At 37.4% G+C, this 25,152-nt stretch overlaps 1 protein-coding gene across 1 annotated transcript in view; it reads right to left on the reverse strand.

Moving 5' to 3' along the window:
• The window catches only part of kcnd2 (potassium voltage-gated channel subfamily D member 2), a 396,909-nt gene that overhangs the window by 361,318 nt on the left and 10,439 nt on the right, over nucleotides 1-25,152 (reverse strand). Inside the window, exon 2 of the mRNA XM_003221219.4 lies at nucleotides 23,080-24,236. Within this exon, the coding sequence (XP_003221267.1) occupies nucleotides 23,080-24,194 (1,115 nt within the window). The 5' untranslated portion in view covers nucleotides 24,195-24,236. The remainder of the gene's footprint in view (nucleotides 1-23,079; nucleotides 24,237-25,152) is intronic.

Consider the following 25,152-nt stretch of genomic DNA (forward strand, 5'->3'; position numbering starts at 1 on the left):
CAAATTCTATGAGTTTTTAGTTTTTCTGTCACAACTCGGTGCACTTAATATCCTTCTGTCAAAGTATTTATGACTTCAGAAAGAAATGGTTTATTTCCTATTATCTCTTCAATAAATAGGTAAATCAGCACATACTGCAGAACTACAATTTGTTAATGAGACAGGCTAAAAATTGTTATGGTCTCTAGCTTCAGATGCTTGTGCAGCATCTAACCCTTATAGCACAATACTGACGAGTAATTGCATTTTCTGATCTGAATTATACAAACCAGCAGAAGAATCTGACAGGAATAACTAATAATGTTTTCCATGTGGGTATTGAAGAGAAGATGGTTGGTTCTGCCTCCCTGCTAATCATTAGTCAAGGGTGGCTGCCCAGATACTGCTTTACAATCCTCATAATTCCAAGTCAGTATGATCAACAACCAGAACAGACCGGAGTTGAAGACCAACAACATCTGGAGGTGACATGTTTCCACCCCTTCTTCAGACAGGAAGAATACTTTTTATGTTTTTGAATTTTGTTTCTTCATGATGCTATTGTTCTGGGTGCTTTTTGTGAAGGGAAAACCGTCCTCCCCCCACCCAAAAAAAAACCCAGAACAATGATAATCTTCAACATTAACACAACTATTAATGGTGGAATGCATATGTGGGGAACTTATACAGATGTTGCTGAATTACAACTTCCATCATCCCTGATCCTTTGGTCATGTTGGTTGCGGGTGTTGGGAATTGAGGTCCAAAAGCCTCTGGAGAGTTAGAGATGGTCTCTAGTGTTTTGTCTTCTTTTATAAAACATTCACATTTACAGTTCTGGACCTTAAGGGTAATATAGGGTGCATCGTTCTATACTATAGAATTAATGCAGTTTGACACCATTGTAACCGCCATGGCTTAGAGCTATGGAATTATAGGAGTTGTAGTTTTATAAGCTTTTTAATCCTTTCTACCAAAGACTGCTGGTGCTTTTTCAAACTATAACTTCTTTTATTCCATGGCATTGAGCCTTAACAATTAAAGTGGTGTCAAACTACATTAGCTCTATAGCGTAGATGTGCCCACAGACAAAAAACTACCATGCAGCTGAATGAACAGGCTATTCATTTAACTCCCACAGTACAGCATAAAACTCAAAAAAGTAATAGGACCAGACATTACAAGTCAAAAATAAATAATTAAGTGTATCTTCCACAAAAACTATGCTATTGTAATGTAAAAGGGTCTTGCTGTTACATGCCTTCAAGTATATTTGACGCTATGCAGTAGAGGTTAACAATTACCTTTTCTAGACTATGGACTTTATCACATTGAGGTCCAAAAAGTGGGCAATAGTGTGTGTGTGTGGGGGGGGGGGGTATTTGCCAGACAGAGTGGTGAATCCAGTGGGCAGAGGGGAAAACCATTGCCCCACGCCCCGCACTGCCTGCATTGGCTTTTCCCCCATCCAATGGGGGAGGGGGGGAAGCATCGCTGCCCGGCTTACCTCTGCACTGGCCCTGTTATTGTCAATGAGAACATGGGAAGTCTTCTGTATTCTCTGGGTGGCATCCTAGGACACTGCCAGGATGCTGGGAAGATGTAGCCCTGCTGGAAGTAGCTGTGCATCAATTGATGGGATATGGCAGGCTCGTCCCCCCGCCCCCAAGGCTGCCTTGGTTTTCAGTCTAGAGCATTGATTTGGAGAGAAAGAAGATATATAAAAGGAGAGAAGAATACAGCACTCTGCTGTAGTACTGGAAGCAATGTTTTGTTTACTGATTATTGATACTGCTTTTCTCATCCAAGCCAACATCCATGCAAGCACTGCAATATATTTGAGCAGTTTTGTATGAATCCGAATGCAACACAATGCTAATATCCATTGAATACAAGAGTGTCCATTTTTAATGTTGTTCTGGATTACAAGAAATCCCACAGTAAGAAATATAATATTTTTGCTCAGTTGTATTATTAGGTCAAACAGTCATTATAACCAAATTATACTAAGAGTGCCACATCTTTCTTTTTCCCTGTAGAGAGGGGGGAGGTCAGGAGAAAGGAAGGGGGGAGAATAGAGATACACCACTGTTTTTATATATCTGTAATTTTACCCTAGTAGTGTTTGTTGTCCCATCCTCCCCAACACATTGTTCTGATACAACATGTCCTGATTGCTGCCCTTTCTGTGATTAAAAGGATTCTTATAAATCATATTTTCCTCGGCACATTCAAATTGCTCTAGAGTGGCATCCTTTTTAGCCCCATTAAGGAAAGAAATCATATGCAATAAATAGTGAATCAGCAGGAGACTTAAACATTAATTAGATGGAGCCATTAGGATCTATTACTAATGAATATAATTCTAGGTTAGTCTTTTTAAAAGGAGATTTCATAATACAGGTATATAGTATAAGAAAACATTTTATAACTAGGAACCATTTTGTTAGCCTGCCCAGGCATTTTCAATCATTTTGCTTCATTTATTCTATAATGTTCTAGATTCGAATAAATACAGTTTACCCCAGTCACCTCAAATTATTTCAATATGTAATGTAACAGACATCACTTTTCATGCTTCATGTTCTATGGGACATATTGTGAATTAAGAAATTTTAAATAAGTTTACTCTGCTATTAAAAATATGTCCATCCCCAAATACAAGCAGATGACAGAAGGCTTAATACATAATGTTCTCTGAACTTTTGCTAGTACACTGGTGCTATTATTTAAGCTATGGTTTCCTCCTCAGCAGATGCTGCCTTGTTTTCAGTGTTCATTCTGTAAGGTTTCTAATCAGAAGAGCAGCCTTTCAAAAAAAAACTTTCACAAAATTATTAGAATAAAAATATTAGTGTTAGCTTATTGGCTGCAGAAGAGTATGTGGAATTTTAAGGTGACATCCCACTTTATGATTGTTTCATTTATTTAGTGGACAAAGGGAGATCATATCTCCTAAAGCCATTTAGCATTGCATGTCTTTCATCATGTGGGCCCAGTAAGGATTGAGCTTTGTAGTAAAAGATAAATTAAGATCCCCTAAATCATAAGCAATACATGTTTTGGTATTATATGAATGTCTGGTTAGCAACTACACCATCTGTGAAATAACTCTTTTAAAAGCAAATGCCTAGAGGAAAATAAATATCATTTCTTAATAAATCATAAGAACTGAAGCAAAGGTGATTATGACTCAGATATGGTTGCCTTGAAGCACACTATTCTCCTATAAATATAATTATTTCAGTCACTGAACCAAAAATAGAAGTAGGGCTATAGCACAGTGAAGGAATACAAAGCTTCAAGATTCAATCCCAAAGTAAGTTTAGGGAAGATTCCTGTTTGAAACCTTGGAGAACAGCCTCTGGTCTTTCCAGACAAACTCACCTAAATGAATAAATGACTTAAACTAGCACAAGGTAACCTATTCAATGTTTGCCCAAACCAAGCCACAAAGGCTAAGCCTGTAACAAGGAGGGGAGTTTGAAGGCCCACGCGAAAAGGCCAGATGGGACTTTGTGGGGATTGGCTGGTTTATTTTATTTATTTATTTATTTATTTACAGTATTTATATTAAGCTCCCTCACTCCCACACATGACAAGGGCTGGAGTAGTCTATAAATAGGCTCCACCCCGCACGCTCAGCCTCCTTTCCAGTTGCCTGACCCACCCTCAGGATAGTGTGAGTTTATTACTGGTCCCAGGTAAGATTCCCACCCACCTCACCACCAAGTTTGATCGGAGGAGGGGTTCCACCTACCACACACTGTTTCTGTTGGAGTTGGAAACTGCTTGAAGGTGGTGTTACTTGAATATTTTTTCCCCAGCATGCAAAAAGTTAAAAGTAGATATGGAAGGCACCAATGCAGCTTTTTTGTGGGTGAAGGGTGGTTTCTGGAATGGTCTATTTAGGGTCTCCAATGTGTGGGCTGGAGAAAATAGTTTCTCATGCTTGTAAAACCCTGTGGTTTGGGAGGGAAATGCCCCAGAATGGTCTCCCTGGTAAGACTGGCCAGATTGAGCAACCAAAACTAGTTTTGATTTCCCTTGAAAGTTAGGTGCTGGCCCAGGATGACCTGAGGAGATAGTGGAGTAGCGTCTGTCCCTCGACTGTACTCATCAGGTCAATTTAACCCCCCTTTTTCCTGCAGGTTGCAGAATTTCAACAAATAAATTAAAAAATAGTTTAAATACTGGCCCCTTTATACCATATGTCTGTTGTCTGGCCTCTTTATTTTGTGGTGAGGTTTTAATGTTCCCTTAGAAGAAAAGTTAGTCAACTATTGTGGGTTAGCCGGTCACAAGGTCATAAATATTGTAGCATAAAGAGTCTGGTTTTATATTTTAAATTACTGACTTGCCCAAACATTTCTATCTACCATCTGGTGTGCACCTCTATCTTTGTATTCATATATGTTCATGGTTATTATTATTATTATTATTATTATTATTATTATTATTATTATTATTATTATTATTATTGTATGACACAGCAAACAAGATAGATATGCTGGATTTCGTATCACAAAATCACAAGTCGAACACTTCCCAAGTGTCTAGGACTGTGTGATGTATTTTCGGATGATGCGTGCAGATCCCAGTAGGGTGGCCTTTTGGCAGATTGTAATTTTGTCAATGCCTATTGTTTCCAAATGCCGGCTGAGATCTTTTGGCACGGCACCCAATGTGCCAATCACCACCAGGACCACCTGTACTGGTTGTTGTTGTTGTTGTTTGTTGTTATTATTATTATTATTATTATTATTATTATTATTATTATTATTATTATTATTATGTAGATTTGGTTTATTGATTGATAGAAACATTAGTTGCATTCTGAGAAGTACAAAATAAGTTCAATAGTTCAATTCTACTTTAATTCTTTAATTTACAAAATCACAGAACATCTCAAAGTTCAGATGTTTTAACTAAAAATTCCAAAGATAGATTTTTCCATAGATAGTAAAAAATCAACTGATGGCTCCCATTTGCTCAATTTGACAGCAAAAGATGTCAGTAGTTTTTGATAGCATGCTTTAGCTTCAGGGTTTGAATGAGAAAGCAGGCAGACAATACCAGAAAGGTTTAGGAGGTGATGTAAACGAGTTTTCAGAACTCCAAATGCATTACTTATAGAATAAAACTGGTTTTGGCTTGCCTGAAATACTGGCACAAAATATGAAGCAGATATGGAAGGCCTAGAAAGGCTTGTGATTATGGAACCAAATGTTCATGTCACAACCAATTCAAATGGCTTCAGACTTTCTCTCTTCTAAACTGAGGATATTTTAGTTTAACAACCATTGTAATAGAACAAACAGCATAATTATGCTTCTAAAGACCAGGTTTTCTACATCTGTCTAAAGAAATATAAAATCAATTGGTGAAATTATAGTAATTTATTATTATATAAAAATACAATTTAATCAACTCAATTTAACCTAGCAGGACCGCAAGTGCACAGCATCAGGAATTCCATATACCTGTCCAATTTGGAAGAGGAATTACTTATTTCTTGAACAAAAAAACTTATGCCATATCAGAATAGGCATACTTTCTTCTTCATCAAGTTGATGTGTAACAAAAGAGGAGAGAAGTAAATCTACCTTAATCCCAAAATGATTGAGATGATGACAAAATGTGTGATTTTGGAAGCTAAACTGACAACCTCATCAGACAGGGCAAATTTGGCAACAGGCACCAGTTTGCCTAGTCTTTTTACGATGGAGCCCACCAGTTCCCATCTCACGATGCATGGCAACTTCTGGCGGGGCTATGTCATAAAAGGGAAGGTGAACTGGAAAATGCCACCTCAGTAGCAACACAGGAGGCTTCCTGTGTTGTCTTGGAACAACAAGGGGAAGTTGAGTGGCGGACGCTTCCCCCCATGGGATGGGGACTTGGGTGAGTCGGATGATGTAGGGCATGTGGTGAAGGGTCCGCTATGTCCCCAGATGGGCACTGCCAGAATCTATGTCCCCAGATGGGCACTGCCAGAATCGCCACAATCCGTGGTGATTCTGGTGGCATTTTGATGAGATCGAAAATCTGTCATTGATAGTATAATGGGGACCACTAACAAATACCTGGGGCTATTAGGATATATTTCAGAAGAATGAACTGGCAAAATCATTTCTTGAGTATTCCCTTCTTAAGAAAATCTTATGGAATTCATGGCATCAAGTCAGCAGGTGACTTGAAAGCACCTCTGCATATTTATTTATGATACTTTTACCCCGCCTTTCTCACCCCGTAGGGGACTCAATGTGTGTAAAGTCTTGGCTCCTCAATTTGAATGTCCCTCCCAGAATATGTGAATGCAACCCAATTTATTACAAAAAATTGTGTGGTAAAGAAAAAGATGTGAACAGATCGGTTTCCAGATGAAGGAAAAAATGCCATTTACTTTAACTACTATGAATTGCCTACATTATTAAAATGTTTATAACTTGGATCCTGCAGTAGATTAATGGGGAGAATCACAAACCCATTACATCTGCGTTTTCAAAAGAATGATGTTCCTCTTTAAATGTTTTGGTTCACATCAGTAGGCAGATAAAATTCTTTTCCTAAATCTAATGTAAGTGCTTTCTTCTCATTTTCTGATGGGCAACATATCTCCCATTTTTCAGTATAAGTGCCACGGTGCAGTGGAAATCCACCATAGCAAAATGCATCAACTTTATTCCTTAGCAATTTTAGTGTGGCCTTGTTGTGCCTGTCCAGGCACAACAAGGCAGCTCAAAGAAATTTTCGCTAGCTGGTTGCAGACTGTATAGAAAGAGATTACAAAAAATGATTGTACCATCTCTGTGCCATTCTTAGCATAGCAATAAGATAAAATAATAAAATGCAACAGAAATGAGCACCTTTCCCCCAGTCAGACCTGCAGACATAGAACAATTAATTCCTGTTGGCTGAAAGAAGCAAATTCACTTGATACAAATCCAGAATACAGAAAATGTTTAAAGGTCATACCCTTGTATGGCAAGTAATGAATAGTTTTCATTTGTAGAATTATTTGTAGGAGGAGAACCACTAGTTGTAAATAGTACTGAGCCAAATCCTTCACATTTGTTAGTTCATGTTTTGTGTAATCTTTTATTTATTTTGTGTTTTTATTGTTCATTTATTTAATTTTTGAATTGTTTATAGGTCTCTTATCATGTATTTTGTTAGTTTTATATTGTTGCGAGCCACTCCAAGTTGTTGTTATTATTATTATTATTATTATTATTATTATTATTATTATTATTATTTCATGTGGGGGGGGGGGTAGAAGATGGGGGGGGGAATCTATTGAGAACTTTTCAGTTGCCAAAAATGCAACAAACATTTTAAACATTTTCTTAAAAAGAAAATACCCTTGTTAACATTTTAACAATGTCCTATTTGAATTATTCCCACTTAATTATTCCACATAAGACAGGGGGCTGGAGTGTTTCTTTTAAACTATGTCTACTCTCACTGACACATATATGAAGGCTAATATAAGCCAGTAAGAACAAGAACTGAACATAAATGTAACATGCCTTACTCAATCAAGCACCTGTCCCACATCTGGTTTAAAAAACTCAAATACCCTAATCAATTAAGGTGGAAACACTGTCATGAAGTCAAAGAGTAAGAATTAATGTCCAGAAAGTTCTAGTAAAACAAGTCACATTGAAATAAGGGCTGGGCTGTGGCACAGGCTGGTTAGTAGCCAGCTGCAATAAATCACTATGACCAAGAGGTCATGAGTTTGAGGCCAGCCCATGTCAGAGTGAGCACCTGACTATTAAAATAAAAAATAGCCCTGCTCATTGTTAACCTAAGCAACCCGAAAGACAGTTGCATCTGTCAAGTAGGAAAATTTAGGGACTGCATATGTGGGGAGGCTAATTTAACTGATTTACAACACCGGATGAGGAAGTACTCCATCAAAAAGACTCGTCATCACAGTGGATGATGAAGCAGCTGGGAAGTTAAATAGCATCTGTGTCTGTCTGTCTGTGTGTTGTTTGTCTAATGGCATTGAATGTTTGCCATATATATGTGTAATGTGATCTGCCCTGAGTCCCCTTCGGGGTGAGAAGGGTGGAATATAAATACTATAAATAAATAAATATTGCCTACCATTCTCATTCTAACACAACAGTAGTTTCCCTACCTCACTTGCAGCACCCTCCGCCTCAAAAAATATTTGGATGTTATATTTACACCTGTAGATCCCAGAGGTGACAAAAATAGAGGTCAAATAATTTGGCTAATCATAGGTTATAATGTAGCAACGTTCATATATTTACGATTTTTCACATTCTATGACCCCCTAGACCATGGAGCAACTGGTGCTGCAGGAAAAAATGTTATATTTACCTTGGTGGTAAAGACTTAGGGTTACTTAAGGATAAGAATCTCATTTTAAAAAGTTTTCCTATTTCATCTGTTTTATTCAATGAACATGGCCTGAAGTGATTATAGTTTAGTCTGCTAGTTTTACTCACTGGATTTGGTGAGGCAATGAGGATATCTGATGACGTAACTTGGTCCATAGGATGGTGAACAGGAAAATGTTGAATGCCCTGAGTAAAATTTTGGAAACTTTGTTCCATATCCTGGCAGTTTTCCAAACCTAGAGCTTTACAGGGCTGATGGCATTCATTTGTCAGCAGAGGGAAATATATTGATCCTAGGAGATTTGTAGGAAGGGTCAGAAGCCCTGTGGCCTGGCTAGGTGAATGAAAGGGATGAAGCGGATGCTTTTACTTGTCAGTGAAAGGTGCGCACACACTCTTGTGGTGAAGTGTGGCATTCTGGAATGGCTCCTTTATGTTCTAGGACCCAGGGTGTTTCCTCTCTCTTATAAAGTCCTGCAAGTTAGAAGGGAATGCCCTGAGTTGGCTTTCCATTATGACTGCCCAGAAGAACACCACATAGTTTGGACTGCTCTCGGGATGAGGTGTTTCATCCAAGAGACAGGCTGGGGTGGTGATCATGGTGTTCTGCTCAGCTCTGAGAGTGAGGATGAGGGGTTGCTGGAAGAACCAGTGGTGGAGTTTGACACTAGCAACTCCCATCAGCACCCCACCCCACCCCCAGCCTAGCATAGCTATTTTAAAAGAGCAGCCATCAGTGGTAGCTACCACATCCCAGAAGAAGGCAGTAAATCAAAGCAGGCTGGTGAAGGGCTTAATGCAATGTTCCTTTTGGAATGCAGACAACATAGTTCAGACTGCAAGCCTGCACAATTAACAGTAAAATAAGCCTTACACAGGCAACACTTGACAGCATATGATAAAAGGCTCTCAAGGTGAAGTCTTGTAGAGGGAGACAACATTGTTGTTTCATGGTGTCAATCTTGACTTCGCTGCTCTTTAGATTTTGGCTTTGTTGATCCTGACAGGCCCTATTTCCCAGGATCTGATCCCAGGTTTTCTGTTTATACCAGATTATCTGGCAGTGTGGATTCATATTATACAGTTTAAAGCAAAAAAAATCTGGGATCAGATCCTGGGATACAGGACTTGTATGAAAGAGCCTCTGGACTGTGGCCTTGACTACCCTATTATGAATTTCTGATTCTGCTGTTTTCAGACTACTGGATTTGTTGATTTAGTACTGGGACTGTGGCTTGCTCCTAACTGAACTCTGGAACTCCTCTGGTGTACTACAGCAAATTGGATATAAATTTTGGCTTTATAGCACCATCCATGTCTGTATGTACCCTAATTGGGCTAGTCTACAAGGACTCTCATTGGGCCTTTTTTGTTAACAAATCAGGACTATGTTTTGTTCTTTTGTTGCTTGTGAAACCTCTGTTTGGATAACTGGGACTTGGTAAAACACAACACATGGGTTGATGCCTGGCCTCAGCTAGACCCACATCAGGTTGCTGCCCTCATTGCTTTGTTCATCTCCAGACACAAGACACTTAAATTGTTATAAATCAAATAAAGTGGCTCTTCTTCAATTCAATTTTGGTGTCTGGTTTCCTTATTTAATAGTTGGTCATCAACTGGTTTCTACCAATAATGTGACAAATATATAATTAATGCTAGTATAATTTTTCCCCCTATGTGGCAGATAGAGAGCTTTTGTGACATCACTGTCACACTCCACATAAAGTAGAAGGTGATTGTGAATTGAGAATTTGTAAATACATAGCAGAAATTTTAGGTGGCTGTAAGTCTTTTTGAAATTCTGCCTGCATCGTAGGATGCAGCATCTTTTATGTGTGGCAGTTTCTGTTAAGCACATGTGCTCTTGAAATGCCATCAATCTCCTTGATGTTGTCTCTGCCTCCATGTTTACTTTTCTTCAGCATACAGTATTTAAAATGAAACAAGCTAAAAGGTTCCCCCTACAATTTAATAGAACAAAAATAATTTTGAGAGGTTTCTGGTTAAAAACAATGACTTTTGTTCTCAAGATAGACTGCACCTTTCACCATCACAAAAGTATAGCAGGAAAATAAATTTCTGTCTCTTCAACTGAAGAATTATTAAAACCCTATTATTTTCATATGTAACCCCTACTTGACTACTTCAGTCTTGTGTTCTTCAGCCTTTACCAGATCTCATCATGCATCCTTCTATCTATTCCAGCTGAGAGGTAACAGTCATTTTCTTGGGTAATTGCTTCAATTGCATCACCTTTCCACTCTATCTTTCCTACCATATCTAATACAAAATTCACATTCAAGGCTCCTCACAAGGTTATTTCCAACCTACCTATCATCTTTAGAAACTATCAAGATGTCAGCTCTCATCTTAGCTCTGCCAATGATGCCAGTTTTACAGCATTCACTTTTAGCAAGTTTTGAATGAACTCTCTTATCACAGAGTGAAATCAGACAACCACATATCATGGAGTACTCACTGAATTTTTTCTGTGTAGGATTTAACCATGTGAGGAACCAGATGCGAATAGATTCTGGCCACATGCTGAGATACATGGAGTGTTACCACCTGCGTACTTCCTGCATTGCTACAAATAATGAGCTTATCACAGATGTCTTGGATAAATTTAAAACATGTGAATACAATAGGTGATTGCCCCTTTCATTGTTGTTTTGAATGAGGACAGACTTCCTTGTTATAATTCCTATTTTCTTCTCTATATGCTTTTTAAAAACCATATTCATTATTATATCTTTAAATGAGTAACAGCTTAGGCAGGTTGTGTAATGATTGAAACTCCTGTCTTTCTCCTTCAAAGATCAAGAATGTAGATACAGTGTTCCCTCACTGGTTACATTCCAGGACTATCCGCAATAAGTGAAAATCAGCGAAGTAGGGGCACTATTTTTATTTTAATATTTATACTTTTTTAAAAATAGTTAGGTGGTCTTTCTCCCCCTTGCAAGCCCTGGGGAACCAGTGAAGCCTTCCCTACCAGCGCTGATGGGCCCCTTGCTCTGTGCCTGCCATTTTGCTCTGGCTGCCTCTGCTCCTGCAGCCAGGGAAGAAGGAACACCACTCTGGCCCAGTGAATGAGCGAGCAAGCGAGGGTGGGTGAGAGAGTGAGGGCGGGCGGCAGCAGCGGCAGGAGCCTGGAAGAGGCTGCCAGGCTCCCGCTTCTACCATTGCTCCAGCCGGGCCACACTGGGAAACGTGGAGGACTCAGAAGGGGAGGGGGGATTCTCAGGAATCCTGATCTTCCCCATAATGGTCTCAACACATATAATACATAATGTACAAAGGAAGAATTTGGTATACATAATATGTCCTTAGCTCTGGAACAAGTTGCGTAAACCTATATGCAGTTGATCCTGTTTTTTTCATGTAACTGTTGAACCCTAGTTGGAGTGTTTCACATAATAAAAGCAATTGGATAAATTAAGTATATAACCTTTTGTGAAAGTGTTAAAATCAAGGCAACAGAGAAATATAGAGTGGTTTTAGTACTGTGTTGATAGTCATTAGAAGGCATTTAGTTTTTAAATTATGGCTGAACTTTTAATATACCAGTTTTGGGGAAAATATGAAATATAAAGGAGGAGAAAGAATTGCTGTTCTTACAATTTACAGGAGGCTGTACATAGACATTAGAAAGCCAGGGAAGATTTCTAAATGTGTCTTTCATAATGACCATATTCATAAAAATGGTGAAACATCTGCAGTGTGAAGGAATTGAACCTTTATTTCAGTAACCATAATTTTCAATATATGCAACAAAAAAAGTTTCATCTTCTCCAAAGCAGTAATCTTTACATACCTAACCATGCCTGTCTAGACCCTGGTAAATTAGGTCATATATTTTGGGTTTCTTTGTTTTAGATAAATGTACAGGATTATATCCCTTAACTTAACTTGGATTACATTGGCTCTCTTCAAGACACCACACATTTTTCAGTCAAATATTTTGAAGGGGAGAGTGAAGATGTATGTATTCATTTGCTGTGCCTTGTCACTATATTTCCATGCTCCAAAGTTACCATGCCTTAGAAAGGTAACTTTTTCATAGTATTGGAATTTATAGGGCATGTGAATATAGCAGAGGGTCCTTCCAGACAGGCCCTATATCCCAGGATCTGATACCAGGTTTTCCGCTTTAAACTGGATTATATGAGTCTACACTGCCAGACAATCTGGGATAAACAGAAAATCTGGGATCATATCTTGGCATATAGGGCATTTCTGGAATGCCCCTGATAGAATGCCCAGTTTTATAGCTGTACAAACCATCGTGTACACTGTGATCAAAGAACCTTATTCCACATATAAAACATACCCATTTAGAAGTATGTTCTATAATATGCGTCTCATACAGGAAATTCTTCTGTGACTATGTATGAATGTGAAACAAACCAAATATACAATACACTTTTTTTCAAATTCCAATTTTAAGAACAATTCAAAGGAAATAGTAAAGATCCAGTGAGGTGAGTTGAAGAGAAAGAACAAACTACTGAGCCTGGTAAAAGGTTGAGACCCTGTATAAATAAGTACATCATGTATGAAGGAAAACATATAGACAATTTTAATGATTATTGCAACATTTCCCCCATGAGTTTCTTTTTTAAAAAGTCTTTTCTGTTTCAGTTGAAAAATTCTATGTTTGTAGACAAAACATATTAAAATATTTAAGAAGAAACTATTTACATCAAATATCACATTGTTTAGTAAGGCTTGTAATCTGGATGAACTTCTCCTTTCAGATGACTATGTGTGTTCATTATCAATGTACAGATTAATCTATGTATATCCCATTGTAGGTGAGATGCAAGGTTTTAGCTAACTTAGGGCCACTTCTACACTGTCCTTATATCCCAGGATCTGATCCCAGATTATCTGTTTATCCCAGATTATATGGCAGTGGAGAAATATAATCCAGATCAAAGCAGATAACCTGGGATATAAGGACAGTGTAGAAGGGGCCTAAATTAAACAGTGTCTTGTGGCACCTCGAAGACAAACATGCTTCAGATGTTCCATCAACTGCATTTGATGAAGTAGAGCACAGCTGATTAAGTATTTTCACCAAGAAATGATATATTATTTAAAATGCCAAATTATTGTGGTTGTTGTTGGTTTAGACTCGCATAGCTAAACCTTTGCTAGTACTTGTTAAAAAATTGACAGAATATACAATCCATCACACATGTCAAACAAATGTGCAAGCTTTTTCTTATCGAAATAGTAAGTCAATAATCTGCAAATAAATGTCTAAAAGCAAACAAAGAAATTGTAATCTCATTCAATCCAAGGAATCACAGATATAGAAAACTCAACATATTTTCCAGGGTTTTCTCAAGGGAAGAGTCAACTAGTTGTGAAACTGACAGGGCTGTATCTAAAACCATATCATTTGAATTTTGTTCCTTGATTGGTTTTTTAAACAATTGCTTTTTATACCTTTAGATCCTGATAGTCTTGTCACTTGGCTAGATATAAATTAGGAATTACTCTGCAGAGCTTGAGGCATTTACAGGAATACTATTCTAGATAATAAAAAAAGTAATAAGGCCAATAAAGTTTGCTGGTAAATTATGAACAAGTTGAGCACTTTCACCTATGCTTGTGAAATGCTGTTCATGTCAACAAGATATCAAATAAATATTGGATTTGGAGAGCTTATTTTATATTTCACCGTGATGCACAATGCAGTTTCCATTTCCAGCCAAAGGCATATATAGTAAGAATATTTCAGCTTCTGATTATTATAGATTTTTCAGGATTTTTGAAAACCCTCCTCACTCCTTACCTCAAGGAATGAGATACCTAATTCATTTCAAATTCTTGGATTTTTTTCCCTTGCCATTAAGTTTGAATTTACTACCATTCATATACTTCAAAAAATCGGCCCTTAAAATATCGTGCATAAAATATGCTAGCTGACATTAGTGTAGCATGAAAGCTCATAATGCTACAGTATAATATTCTGATGTCCTCAGCACCATTTATTTTTACTTATAATGATGCAACTTCCAGAACATCAGATTCCATCTCTTTCTAATAAAAAGGAGGAAAATGAGATACCTGTTATCAAATGTAAGAAAATGATTGTTCAAGAAGCAGTTATGTTCTATTCACAAGGTTATTTCTGTTTCCCTTCTGTAGTCAGCACACACTATTTGCCTTTAGCTTTGAAGTTCTTTATTGACTTGCTCTGCCCAGCCTTTCTCTCTATAGTGTTACTATAGTTTTGTCTACAGTCTTTGATCCTCCAACCATACCTACCGAACTGATCAAAAATTTCCTGGCTTTTAAAATTACTTCTTTCTATTCTTCCTTGTCACCCGCTGTGTCAGTGACTCTCTCCAAAAACACTTGCATTGTGCCATTTCTCTTTTTTCCTTCATATCTTTCCTCCCCCATTTTTCTCACATCAAAGCCTCCTTATTTCCCATATCCAAAAGTACATCTAGCTATATGTTTCTCCGTTTGCTCCTATAGAAGCCTGCTATTCTTTACATCTTACTTGCATTCCTCCTAATTTCTTTCTTAATGTGTTGGCTGTCAATGTGGAGCTCCTTGAGATATACACACACATCCTATAGTTAGTTTTTTACTCAGTAATACACCATGTACACGTATTGTCCCACATAAATAATAAACATAAACTTATAATTAATTTAAATGATTGGATTCAAATGCAGGTGTTTGCAGCTAGATTAGTTGAAGTGGGCTTTCCCAAACCCTTCTTCTTATGACAGCTCTTTCAACCCCCTAAATGCTATACAGAATGTCAGAAGAAGTTTCTGTAAATATGGTTTTGGAAGGGATGAACTATCACAAACATATGCCCCAACTGTTAGAAGTTAAATTAGATTTGGTAAGCATTGTGGCAACCCCTTTGGGGATGAAGGGTGGGCTTTTAGAATGGCCTCTCTAGGGGTCCTTCTACACGTACCCTAAAACAAAGAAGAAACCAGGATAAAAGGAGGTTGGTGGCTAAATGACGTTTCATGAAAATGTGCACTGATTCAGATTAACAGCTTAAAAAGGTGCACTTAAACCCCAATTTCATCCAAAAATGTGCATATTTGCATCACTGTATATCTCCACAGTCAAGGAAAACATGTGATTTTGTTTGTATATCCTGGTGTGGACTTCTCCAGTGCATGTGCACATTTTAAAATCCTGAAACAGCTGATCTGAGCTGTAAATAAATGGAGCCACAGACACACAGATGCCTAAATGGAAAGCAATTACAATAAGAACTCTCTGGAAGCATTTCTTTCGTCTGATTTTTATGAAATTAAACAGAGCTTGAATTTACAAGAGGGCGAGAAATAATAAGAAATCTGCTTGTGTGTCCATTTAGATATCTGCATGAGCACATATGAGGTCCAGTGCATCTCAGAGTATCATTTTTTTTAAAAAAAAAAAACTTCTACTGGATGTCCCCCATCTATCTTGCAGATTTCTAAAACCCACTATAAATGAAGGTGTCAGGGTGATGGGGGACCATTTACCGGAACTGACAAGTCTGTGTTTGGACTTGATGTCAAGTCCCACAATTTTTGCCCCACTTATTTGTCCTGCATTTTGACTCTGTCTGGTTTTTTGGCTTAGGGTGCTTGGAAGGGGGCTCCTCTTAGGGCTAGAATGGGTTTTTTTCACTCTTGTAAAACTCTGTGGTTTGGGAGGGGGTGCCCCCAAGACAGCCTTCCAGTTAAGCCTGGCCAGGGTGAGCCATCAAGATAGTTTGGATTGCCCTCAAAGTTTAGGTGCTAGCCCAAGTTACTAGTTTATGGAGGGAGACAGACACCTGCCCATCAACTAGACCCATTAGGTGGATTTGATCCCCTGTTTCCTGCAGATTGCAGAAGTTCAACAAATAAATAATCAAGTTTTAGATGGCCCCTTTATACCATAAATATGTTGTCTGTCCCCTTATCTATGGTAGGGGATCAAATTCCATGACTAGAGATACTACACCAGCAGAAGACAGATCATGCATCAGATCATTTTCTCTAGATTACTTAATGCTTCTTTTGCTTATTTTTCAGGATGATCACATACTGACAAGTAGAATGTGTAGAAAGGCACAGAGACATATTGTTTACTGCTTGAACACACAACACAATCCCATAAATGTCTATTCATAAATAGGTTTTACTGAGTTCTAAAAGGCTTAGTTCCAAGTAAGTGTGTACGTATTTGCAGCCTAAATGTATTTGAGGATACCATTGCTCTTCATCAGAAGAACTGAATATACTGGAGGTGTATTCTTGGGACAAGAAAGGTTTATAAAAGTTCAAGGGTTCCACTGTTCAGGAACCAATAATGATGAAACATCAGTGGGGAGGGATTGTTTATAAACAATATTTATTCTCTCTGCTTTTTCAACCTCTTTTATCTTCATTTTATCACTTCATTCATGTGTACATAAGTATTTATCATAAAAGCATCATAATCTGCTACTAATCTCCCACTAGAAATTGATATAAAGTGTAGAATTCCAATACGAATGCATCAGTACTACACTTCAACAGTACTGCTGCTTTAAATCGGTGATTGACAATACTGATTACTGGATACCATTCCAGAGCAGAACCTGAAAAAGAAACTTTTGGAGTCACAATTTTAAGCATTCTTAATTAGAGGAAGGTTACTTTTTCAACTCTGCTCCAGGAATGTAGAGATTTTAGATAATATCTCATTTACTGCTGGGATTATTACCTGCAAGGTGAAATGTGGCATGTTTCCCCTGGACTATTTTCAAAATTTCAGTCACATTTCAATCCTGGAGACCCAGATGTCAAACTTCCAACCTACATGTTGCATTTGATAGACTCTTCCATAGCCAAGCTATAACAACATAATGAAATCTTAATGACTTCCCATCACGTCATCAGAGCTTGACTACAGATGAGTCTTCAAACTCACTCCTCAAGCTTTAAAAAATTGACTGGTTGGTTATTTCTCCTCTGAGGTATTTATTCAGAGAAAATACCCCTACTCCCCAAATTATCCAATGCCAATGTACATCAGTGATATTGCATTACTGTCATCAATGACTATATGAAAAAAATCTAGATAATAGCAGACCCCTGCAATCTTTGGAATTATAGACAGTCTTGTGAGTGAACATATAGACTCTAGAAGAATTTGTTCAGGAAAAGAGAAGTTTTTATGAGATCAAAAGAGTTCAGAGTTGAGAACTGCAAAAACACATTATTACTTGTGGTTCTAGCTTTTGAAGAAAATATAGACAATAAGATCATTATAATATTGATGATATAATTAATAAATGTGAGACATCAGATTGCATCTCTAAGGGCCCTCTATACTGCCATATAATCCAGATTATCAAAGCAGTTAATCCACATTATCTGCTTTGAACTGGATTATATGAGTCCATACTTCCATATAATCCTATTCAAAGCAAATAATCTGGATTTCATATAACAGTGTAGAAGGGGCCAAAGAGTAATGTTCTACTTCATGGCTCCAGACAGTCGAAATCACATGGCTTGTAGAGAGAAAACCAACCCACATGGCTTGTAGAGATAAAACCAACCAACCCACCAGGGCTCTTTCACCTATTATGACAACATAGTGCTAAAAGCCTACCAAGTGGAAACTAAATTATTTTATATCTTTATGTAAATTTTGGTTCTGAAGAATCAGAAGTCATTCCTCCCCAGGCTGAACCCCTTCTTCTATGAAATGGTTTAACTCATTTGGGAAATCTTTATTTCAAGTCCCTATGGAGCCAAAAATGACAGACATATATTGCATAATGTTTTACGTTCACTGGAGAAAAGGTGGGATATAAATGTAAAAATAGGTTGTGTAAGCAGGAAGAGCTTGAAGAGGGGAGTTTGAGGAAATCATCTCCTTCCCGAGGTGGGGGGTATGAGTCAGTATGAGATATGTTGATTTCAACTTATCTACAACCACCCTCAGACTGTCCCAAAGTGCATTTCTTAAAGCATCTCAAATAGATTTTAGCTATGAACATGATTGACACATTGTTTCTTTAGAATCTTTTCCATCCAACATCTATAGGACCAACAGTGTATAAATTGTCATTTTCTTAATATACATTCATAGGTTTCTTTTGTGTGTAAAAATCCTCAGAGTTTACACCTCTGTTCTTCTGAATATGTTAGATGTTCCTTCAGTATAAACAAGTTTTACATTATTTTTGATAAGTTTATTTTGCTCCCATACTGATATTTTACTCAATTTGTCATTAGAAGGAACAATAATAACCAATGACAGTTTAATGTTTTAAAGTACATAAAGCTATCAGTTCACAACTGTTCATCTACACTTGGAGATAAATCAACCATAAATACTGATTGTAAAACCTGAAATGTAAAATGTATTATCTAGATGGTTACTTTGACTTATTTACAAAAAAGAATGGTTAGTGTTTTCCTCAGCTGAAGAAGTGTGTGGTGGTGCATGAACTAATGAACTAAACATGCATTTTGCTTATCTATACTTTATTAAAGTTTTCCTGATGGATTAAGATTCCAAATCTTCAGCACTGAAGCAAAGACCATAGAGGAGCTTTAGAAGATGGTGGGTTCCAATATAAGTAGCTGTTGTTATCACAAGTTTGGGATTGGAGACATGTAAATTCCCATTTTATGAAAGAAACCGAAGCATGTCTTTTAAGATATTTTTTTGGCTGCTTTCTTGATTTAAAGCATCATAAACTGATTTGTTTTTGCATGTTAATAGGATTTAACATGAGAGGCATTTATGAGTACAAAGGCATGAATACTGTCTTGCATTTTCAGAGTACTGTTTATTTACCTAGCAGTCACAGAGGATGGGAAAATATGGCTTTGTTTCCAGTGTTATAACTTCTGATATAAGCGTAACTGCCATTCAGTATCCTTGCTGTCTCAAGGAAAATTAGGAATCATGCCTAAAAGGTGTGACATACAGAAAGGCTTGTATTTACTTACTTTCAATCCTCTTATGGTTTTATAGTATGCCAGATAATTTGGGCCCCCTCTACACTGCCATAAAAAACTGAGATTATCTGCTTTAAACTGGATTACATGGCAGTGTAGACTCATATAATCCAGTTCAAAACAGATAATGTGGATTACCTGATTTGATAATCTGGATTATATTGCAGTATAGAGGGGGCCCTGATGAGTACTACAGAAAATAGGAGTCTCTTTAACGATTTTCCATATTAAAGCATTCTGCTTTTGCTTTAATGATATTTAGTTGTTTGAAGAACACCATTAAAATCCTTATTAAGGCTTCAAGACTGCTATATATATTGAAGGCAATACTCTCTGTGGATAAGTGGACAACTGAATACTCATTTTAAAAATCAGCCTATATGAGAACTTTTCTTAACTTTATCCTTTCCTGTCCTTGCTTGGCCTTGTCCCAAAAGAACATAAGGCCAGAAATAAATAGGGAGGTAGTGCTGGGATTCTTTTTTTTTTTTTTTTTTATTTTGCTATTGCATGACATTTCAGTCACAAATTTTATACAAGTAACAGATCTGATATAAAAAGACAAATTGAATCTGTTAATCTGCTGACATGTGTAATAAAACATCATAGAAAAACTCATTACTTGCAGTGTTTTATGTGCTTCTTTGCCAGCACCTTCAAGCCAGCTTTAACATTAATGTTCATCTTGGTATTAGCAATTTCCTTTCTTACTGAGAGCATTAATAAGGTCTATAGCATAACTGGGAAATCAAGTGGGCATATAGTAGATGAGGAAAACTCACTAAAGGTATTGTAAAGGCAATGCACAAAAATGTTAACACTTTTCCACTGATTGTAGCACTGAAAGCCCATTAAAAAAATTACATTAATATTACTTATGTTTGCCCCCCTTTACCTGTGGCAGCATTTGATGCTACAATTCAAACAAACATAAGAAGAAAAGGAAGAGGATGGAGAATTTACTTTCACCTTGGATTACCAAGCTCCAAGGCAATGAAATGAAAAATTGTGTTATTTTCAGTACCATGGACAATGTGAGCCCGAAAAGTTATTAACTGTTAGACACTGTTATAAACATTCACTCAATGTTGTATGTTATCTTATGAATAACCTTTTCTCTAATTTTACAATTAATAGTGTAGTTAGTGAGAAACTAGATTTTCTTTTTAATTTAACATTTCAGTTCCAAACTTTCAATACCATTTCATTACAGTATGGTTGTAGCACATTCAAGATAGGATTCCCCCACTTTCAATATATAGGCAGTTTCTGAGTTTAAAATATCTGAGTTATATACAACACCTAGTTAAAATCAAGGGTGAGACAACAGGTGAGAGGAAATGTACTCCTGGAAAGGAAAATACACTCCTGGAAGAGTTATCATGGGGAAAAGATGTATCCACTGAAGCTTTATCACCAATCCTTGTTTCCACAACAATCCAACATTTTGAAAATCCAGTTGTCACAGGGATAGAAAGTAAGATGAAATCTTCTAAACAGTAACACAAATTTCACAAGGGTGCTAACCCTTCCCTATGCTATCCAAAACTAATTTTGTCCATCTGGAGTTACATCTGTTCTGGCTTACACGCAAATTCAATTTAAGAACAAACCTACATAACCTATCTTGTTCCTAATCCAGGGACTGCCTGTAGAAATGTCCCTAAATTATTTATTTATTTCATTTATATACTGCTTTTCTCACCCCTAGGGCAGTTTACAACATTATAAGTTGCGAAGATTTAATACCATACATTCATATAAAAACATTACACATCTAAAAACAATCACATATAGCCATAAATTAAATCATTGAACATTATACAAACCATCAGCATAATTATAAAACATTAAAACATTAAGCATTAAGACATTTAAACATTTAAATTACCTCAAAATAGTGTGAGGAGTTCTAATTGTGAGAAAATAGGAATGAAAAAGAATTGTCTGCTAGCTTACTCTTTCCTTTGGATTATCTCAAGACACTGCCCTTCCCCAAGTCCCCAATACAAGAAAAATGCCAGAATGGTTGTGACTGGTCTCAAGGCAGATTAATACTAGTCATCAATACTCATTGCCAAGGCGTTCCTATGGCTGTTACAATCACCCTTACAGCATACCCACATTAGCTCTATCCTGACTGATATGTTTTAAAGAAGTGGTTCTGCCATTACTTCTAGTTTTAGACTACTTTATGGTCAATCCATAGTTAAGTATTTTTCCATCCCATTGATTCCAATGATGCTGTTAAGTGCATTCTTAAATCTCCAACAGAAACCAATCAGGTTTAATTAGATATATTTGTTCTGCGTCCAAAACTACATTAGAATGGATAGCAATAAGATAACTCTCTCTTTCCAACACCATGGAAAAGACAGATGTCTCTTTCTAGTACTCCATTTCACTATATACTGCCAAAACACGTGCGACCTTTCTGAAGTAGTTTTTTCACTATACAGAATTTACTCCCATAATATCTTCCTTTAATTTCAATCAATAAATAACCAATTTGATGTCAAAATGCTCCTTCCATCTTCTTTTAACACTTTTCTCATGTTTTATGTATTGAGATGTGCTGTTCATGTTGTGATTTTTGCATAATCTCTCATTCTTTCTTAATTTTATTTTGATACAGGGTGACCTTATCTTTAAAGGTTTTTAATAAATAAGATGAATTATTGGCCTTGTTGGTCATAGATTTTACTTTTAGCTTACCAGTTTTCATCAATGTCAAAATACTGTATATCTTTTTAACATTTCATTTCAGTCAATATGTTGAAATGAATAGGGTGTTTTCTTTGAATACATTATTCCAAGGCCTTCGATTAAAATGAAGAATATGTTTCTAAAATTAACTTACCTCCTCAGGCCAAATCAGCATCACTGATTGCAAGAGGAGATTAAAGTTTAACCACAATGTATTTCCATTCAAACTTACATTGTGTTGTAAAATATTCTTCCTTAAGCAAATACAGTTGTACGACTCTATCTTCAGAAACATATCATAACACCAGCTATTCATCCTCTTGATAAATTAGTATCCTTTCCACATACATTTCAACATGACAGGACATTTAAATGCTAATTGTGGTATTTTCAAACTCATCAGCAGTTTGTATTTATAATTAGAATAATATTTCATAAATATTTTGAAAAGTAACATTTGCACAATATCATAACATCTCATTTTGAGACCCTAATGTTAAGAGAGATGCATCTAAATTTATAGCTATCATGACAGTTGTGATCTTCTTGGAGTACTGCATTAGCAACCCCGCCCCCTGGAAGTCAAGAAAAGTTTATACATAAACAATAAACTACAATACAATAACAAATATAATCTTGATATACAGGGCAAAGGAGAGCAAATGCATAATATCTGAACTCATGTCATCACAGAGCACATTTCACTTCCTTTTTAAATTCTAACTATGAAAGGAAAACAGGTGGTACTACTTTGAGAGGTTAATACTGTAGTCTAATTACTTGAGCAAATTAAAATGTGAAAATTAAAGCATTCGACAGAGATCTTCCCATTACTGCCATACTGCAATACTTTAGATCAATTCAGAGATGGTGTATTTCTGTGTATCAGCATTATAGATTGTGAGCATTTCTTTCATCTGGCCATAAGTGGGTGTCACCACTTTCTACACCACACTTTTAAGACCTATAAAAACAATCCAGCTGTTTACTTATTGGCCAGCCAATAATGAAACTTCATACAGACTTACCCTAGAGTGGTCATAGTGACAATGGTATACCAGAAAGCAGCAGGAATGCTGGTGAATTTGCTGGATGTAGAGCCTTTCTCAGCATAGAACATGACTGTAGCAAAGATTATGATGGCCATAGTGAGAGAAAACAGGAGAAAGCCAAGCTCTGATGCACAGCTTTTCAGAGTGTAGCCCAGGATGCGCAAACCCTGTGAGTGGCGGGAAAACTTAAAGATCCGGAAGACCCGGAAGACACGCAATGTTACAAAGGCCCCACTGACATCCTCATTGTTGGTCATGACAAGACCAATGTAATAGGGCATAATGGCCACAACATCAATGATGCTCATGACACTACGCGCAAACTTGTAACGACTGGGAGCAGCCACCAGACGCAACAGGTATTCAACCGTGAAGATCATGACACATGCTGTATCCAGGCAGAAGAAAGCTACATCATAGCGCTCTCCACAGGATAGCTCCTTGATGGCACCAGGACTTACCCCACAGGGTACTGTCTCCACCACATTGGCAATGACAGAAACTGCAATGAAGAAGCCCGTTACATAGTAAAAGACCAGGGCCAGCGTGCTGGTGTGTGGATTCTCAAAGGCCCGCCACATCCTTTCCCGAGCTGTCATGGAGGGCAGATTACATTCGCCAGCATTATCCTGATCAGCATCATCCTGAAGACGTTCAGCATTTTCCCGTCGCCGATCCTTGTATTCCTCATAACAGCAATCACCAATGATCTCAGGGATAATACCAAAGAAGGCTAGCTCCTCATCATAGGCTGAAATGCATTCTTGACGGGGGTAATGGAGCTTCCCTGTTCGATAGAAATTGAGGATATGTCGGAAGATGTCAGGGTCCCGATCAAAAAAGTATTGCTGTGTCTCTGGGTGGTAGAAGAAATCCCTCTCTGAACTGCCCAGCAGCGTGTCTGGATAACGTTCCAGGGTATCCAGCCAGGTCTGGAACTGGGTGCCACTCACATTCAATATAATCAGGGAGTCCTGGCTCCGCTTTCTCTCCTGTCGGGGGGCATTCGGCATCGGGCTTGTGGCCACTGGCATCCATCCTATGGCTGCTGCCCGAGCAAAAGGCAACCATGCTGCCACTCCTGCCGCCATTGTCTCAGCTGCTTAGTTGTACTGCTCTTGCTTCTACTAAAACTAAAAACAAATATATCAAGAGGTTAGGACATTTGTTGTTTTAAAAGAATAAAAACTTGTTCATTTTTCTCTGGTCATGTTGTGTTATCTTCCTCAACCTGTCACTGCTCTCTCTATCATTCATATTACTTAAGGACATTTGATTTAATACCCTAACAGTCTATGGGACATGAGCAGTTGTCACATACTCTTCTCCTTATCTGAAGTGCAGCCTTTCTCAATAGTTGGTGGCAATAAGGAAAGATCCAAATGTGGCAACACAGAGCAATAGTTTCCAATAGTTAATCAGCAGCCTGTCAGGTCAGGTAAGCAGTAAGAAACAAGTCTGACAGTTGAAAGGCACAACTCCTGGCTAGGAAGTTTTCTGTTCTAGACTGATTCTGGGAACTGTGCTTAAAATACCAATTCAGATCTCCTCCCACATAGTCTTACAACAGCTGGCCAGGAAGTGAGGTAAGAGGAAAGACAAAAATCTGTGTCGTCTTGAGTAAATTTATCCACTAGTACTGCTAGAGAAATACTTGCTGATTTTCTCCCCATTTCAGCAGGTTTAGAAAGGAGATGTGAAGAATATATCCCCTCTGAATAAAACAGCTGATTCCCTTCATCCTGATCAATGATATCTCATCATAACAACCACTTACCATCTTCAGACTATTCCTGTTCTAAGGAAACAGGGCAGATGGATAATGACTGCCCTCTAACATTAGGAAAAAACAGCGTTAACAAACAGAGACACATGAAAATGGTACTGACAAACAGCATCCTTCTAGACAAACAGGTGGGTATTTAGATGAAGATAGTGTTTAGGTGGGAGAATCGAACCTCCTTAGGGAAGGTAAAGGAATTTAAAAACATTAAAAGGGATAGATATAGAGATAGAGACATATATAAATAGATCAAAGGGGGGAATATA

The sequence above is a fragment of the Anolis carolinensis genome, chromosome 5 (genome assembly GCF_035594765.1).
Source record: "Anolis carolinensis isolate JA03-04 chromosome 5, rAnoCar3.1.pri, whole genome shotgun sequence".
In the NCBI taxonomy this organism is placed as follows: Eukaryota; Metazoa; Chordata; class Lepidosauria; order Squamata; family Dactyloidae; genus Anolis; species Anolis carolinensis.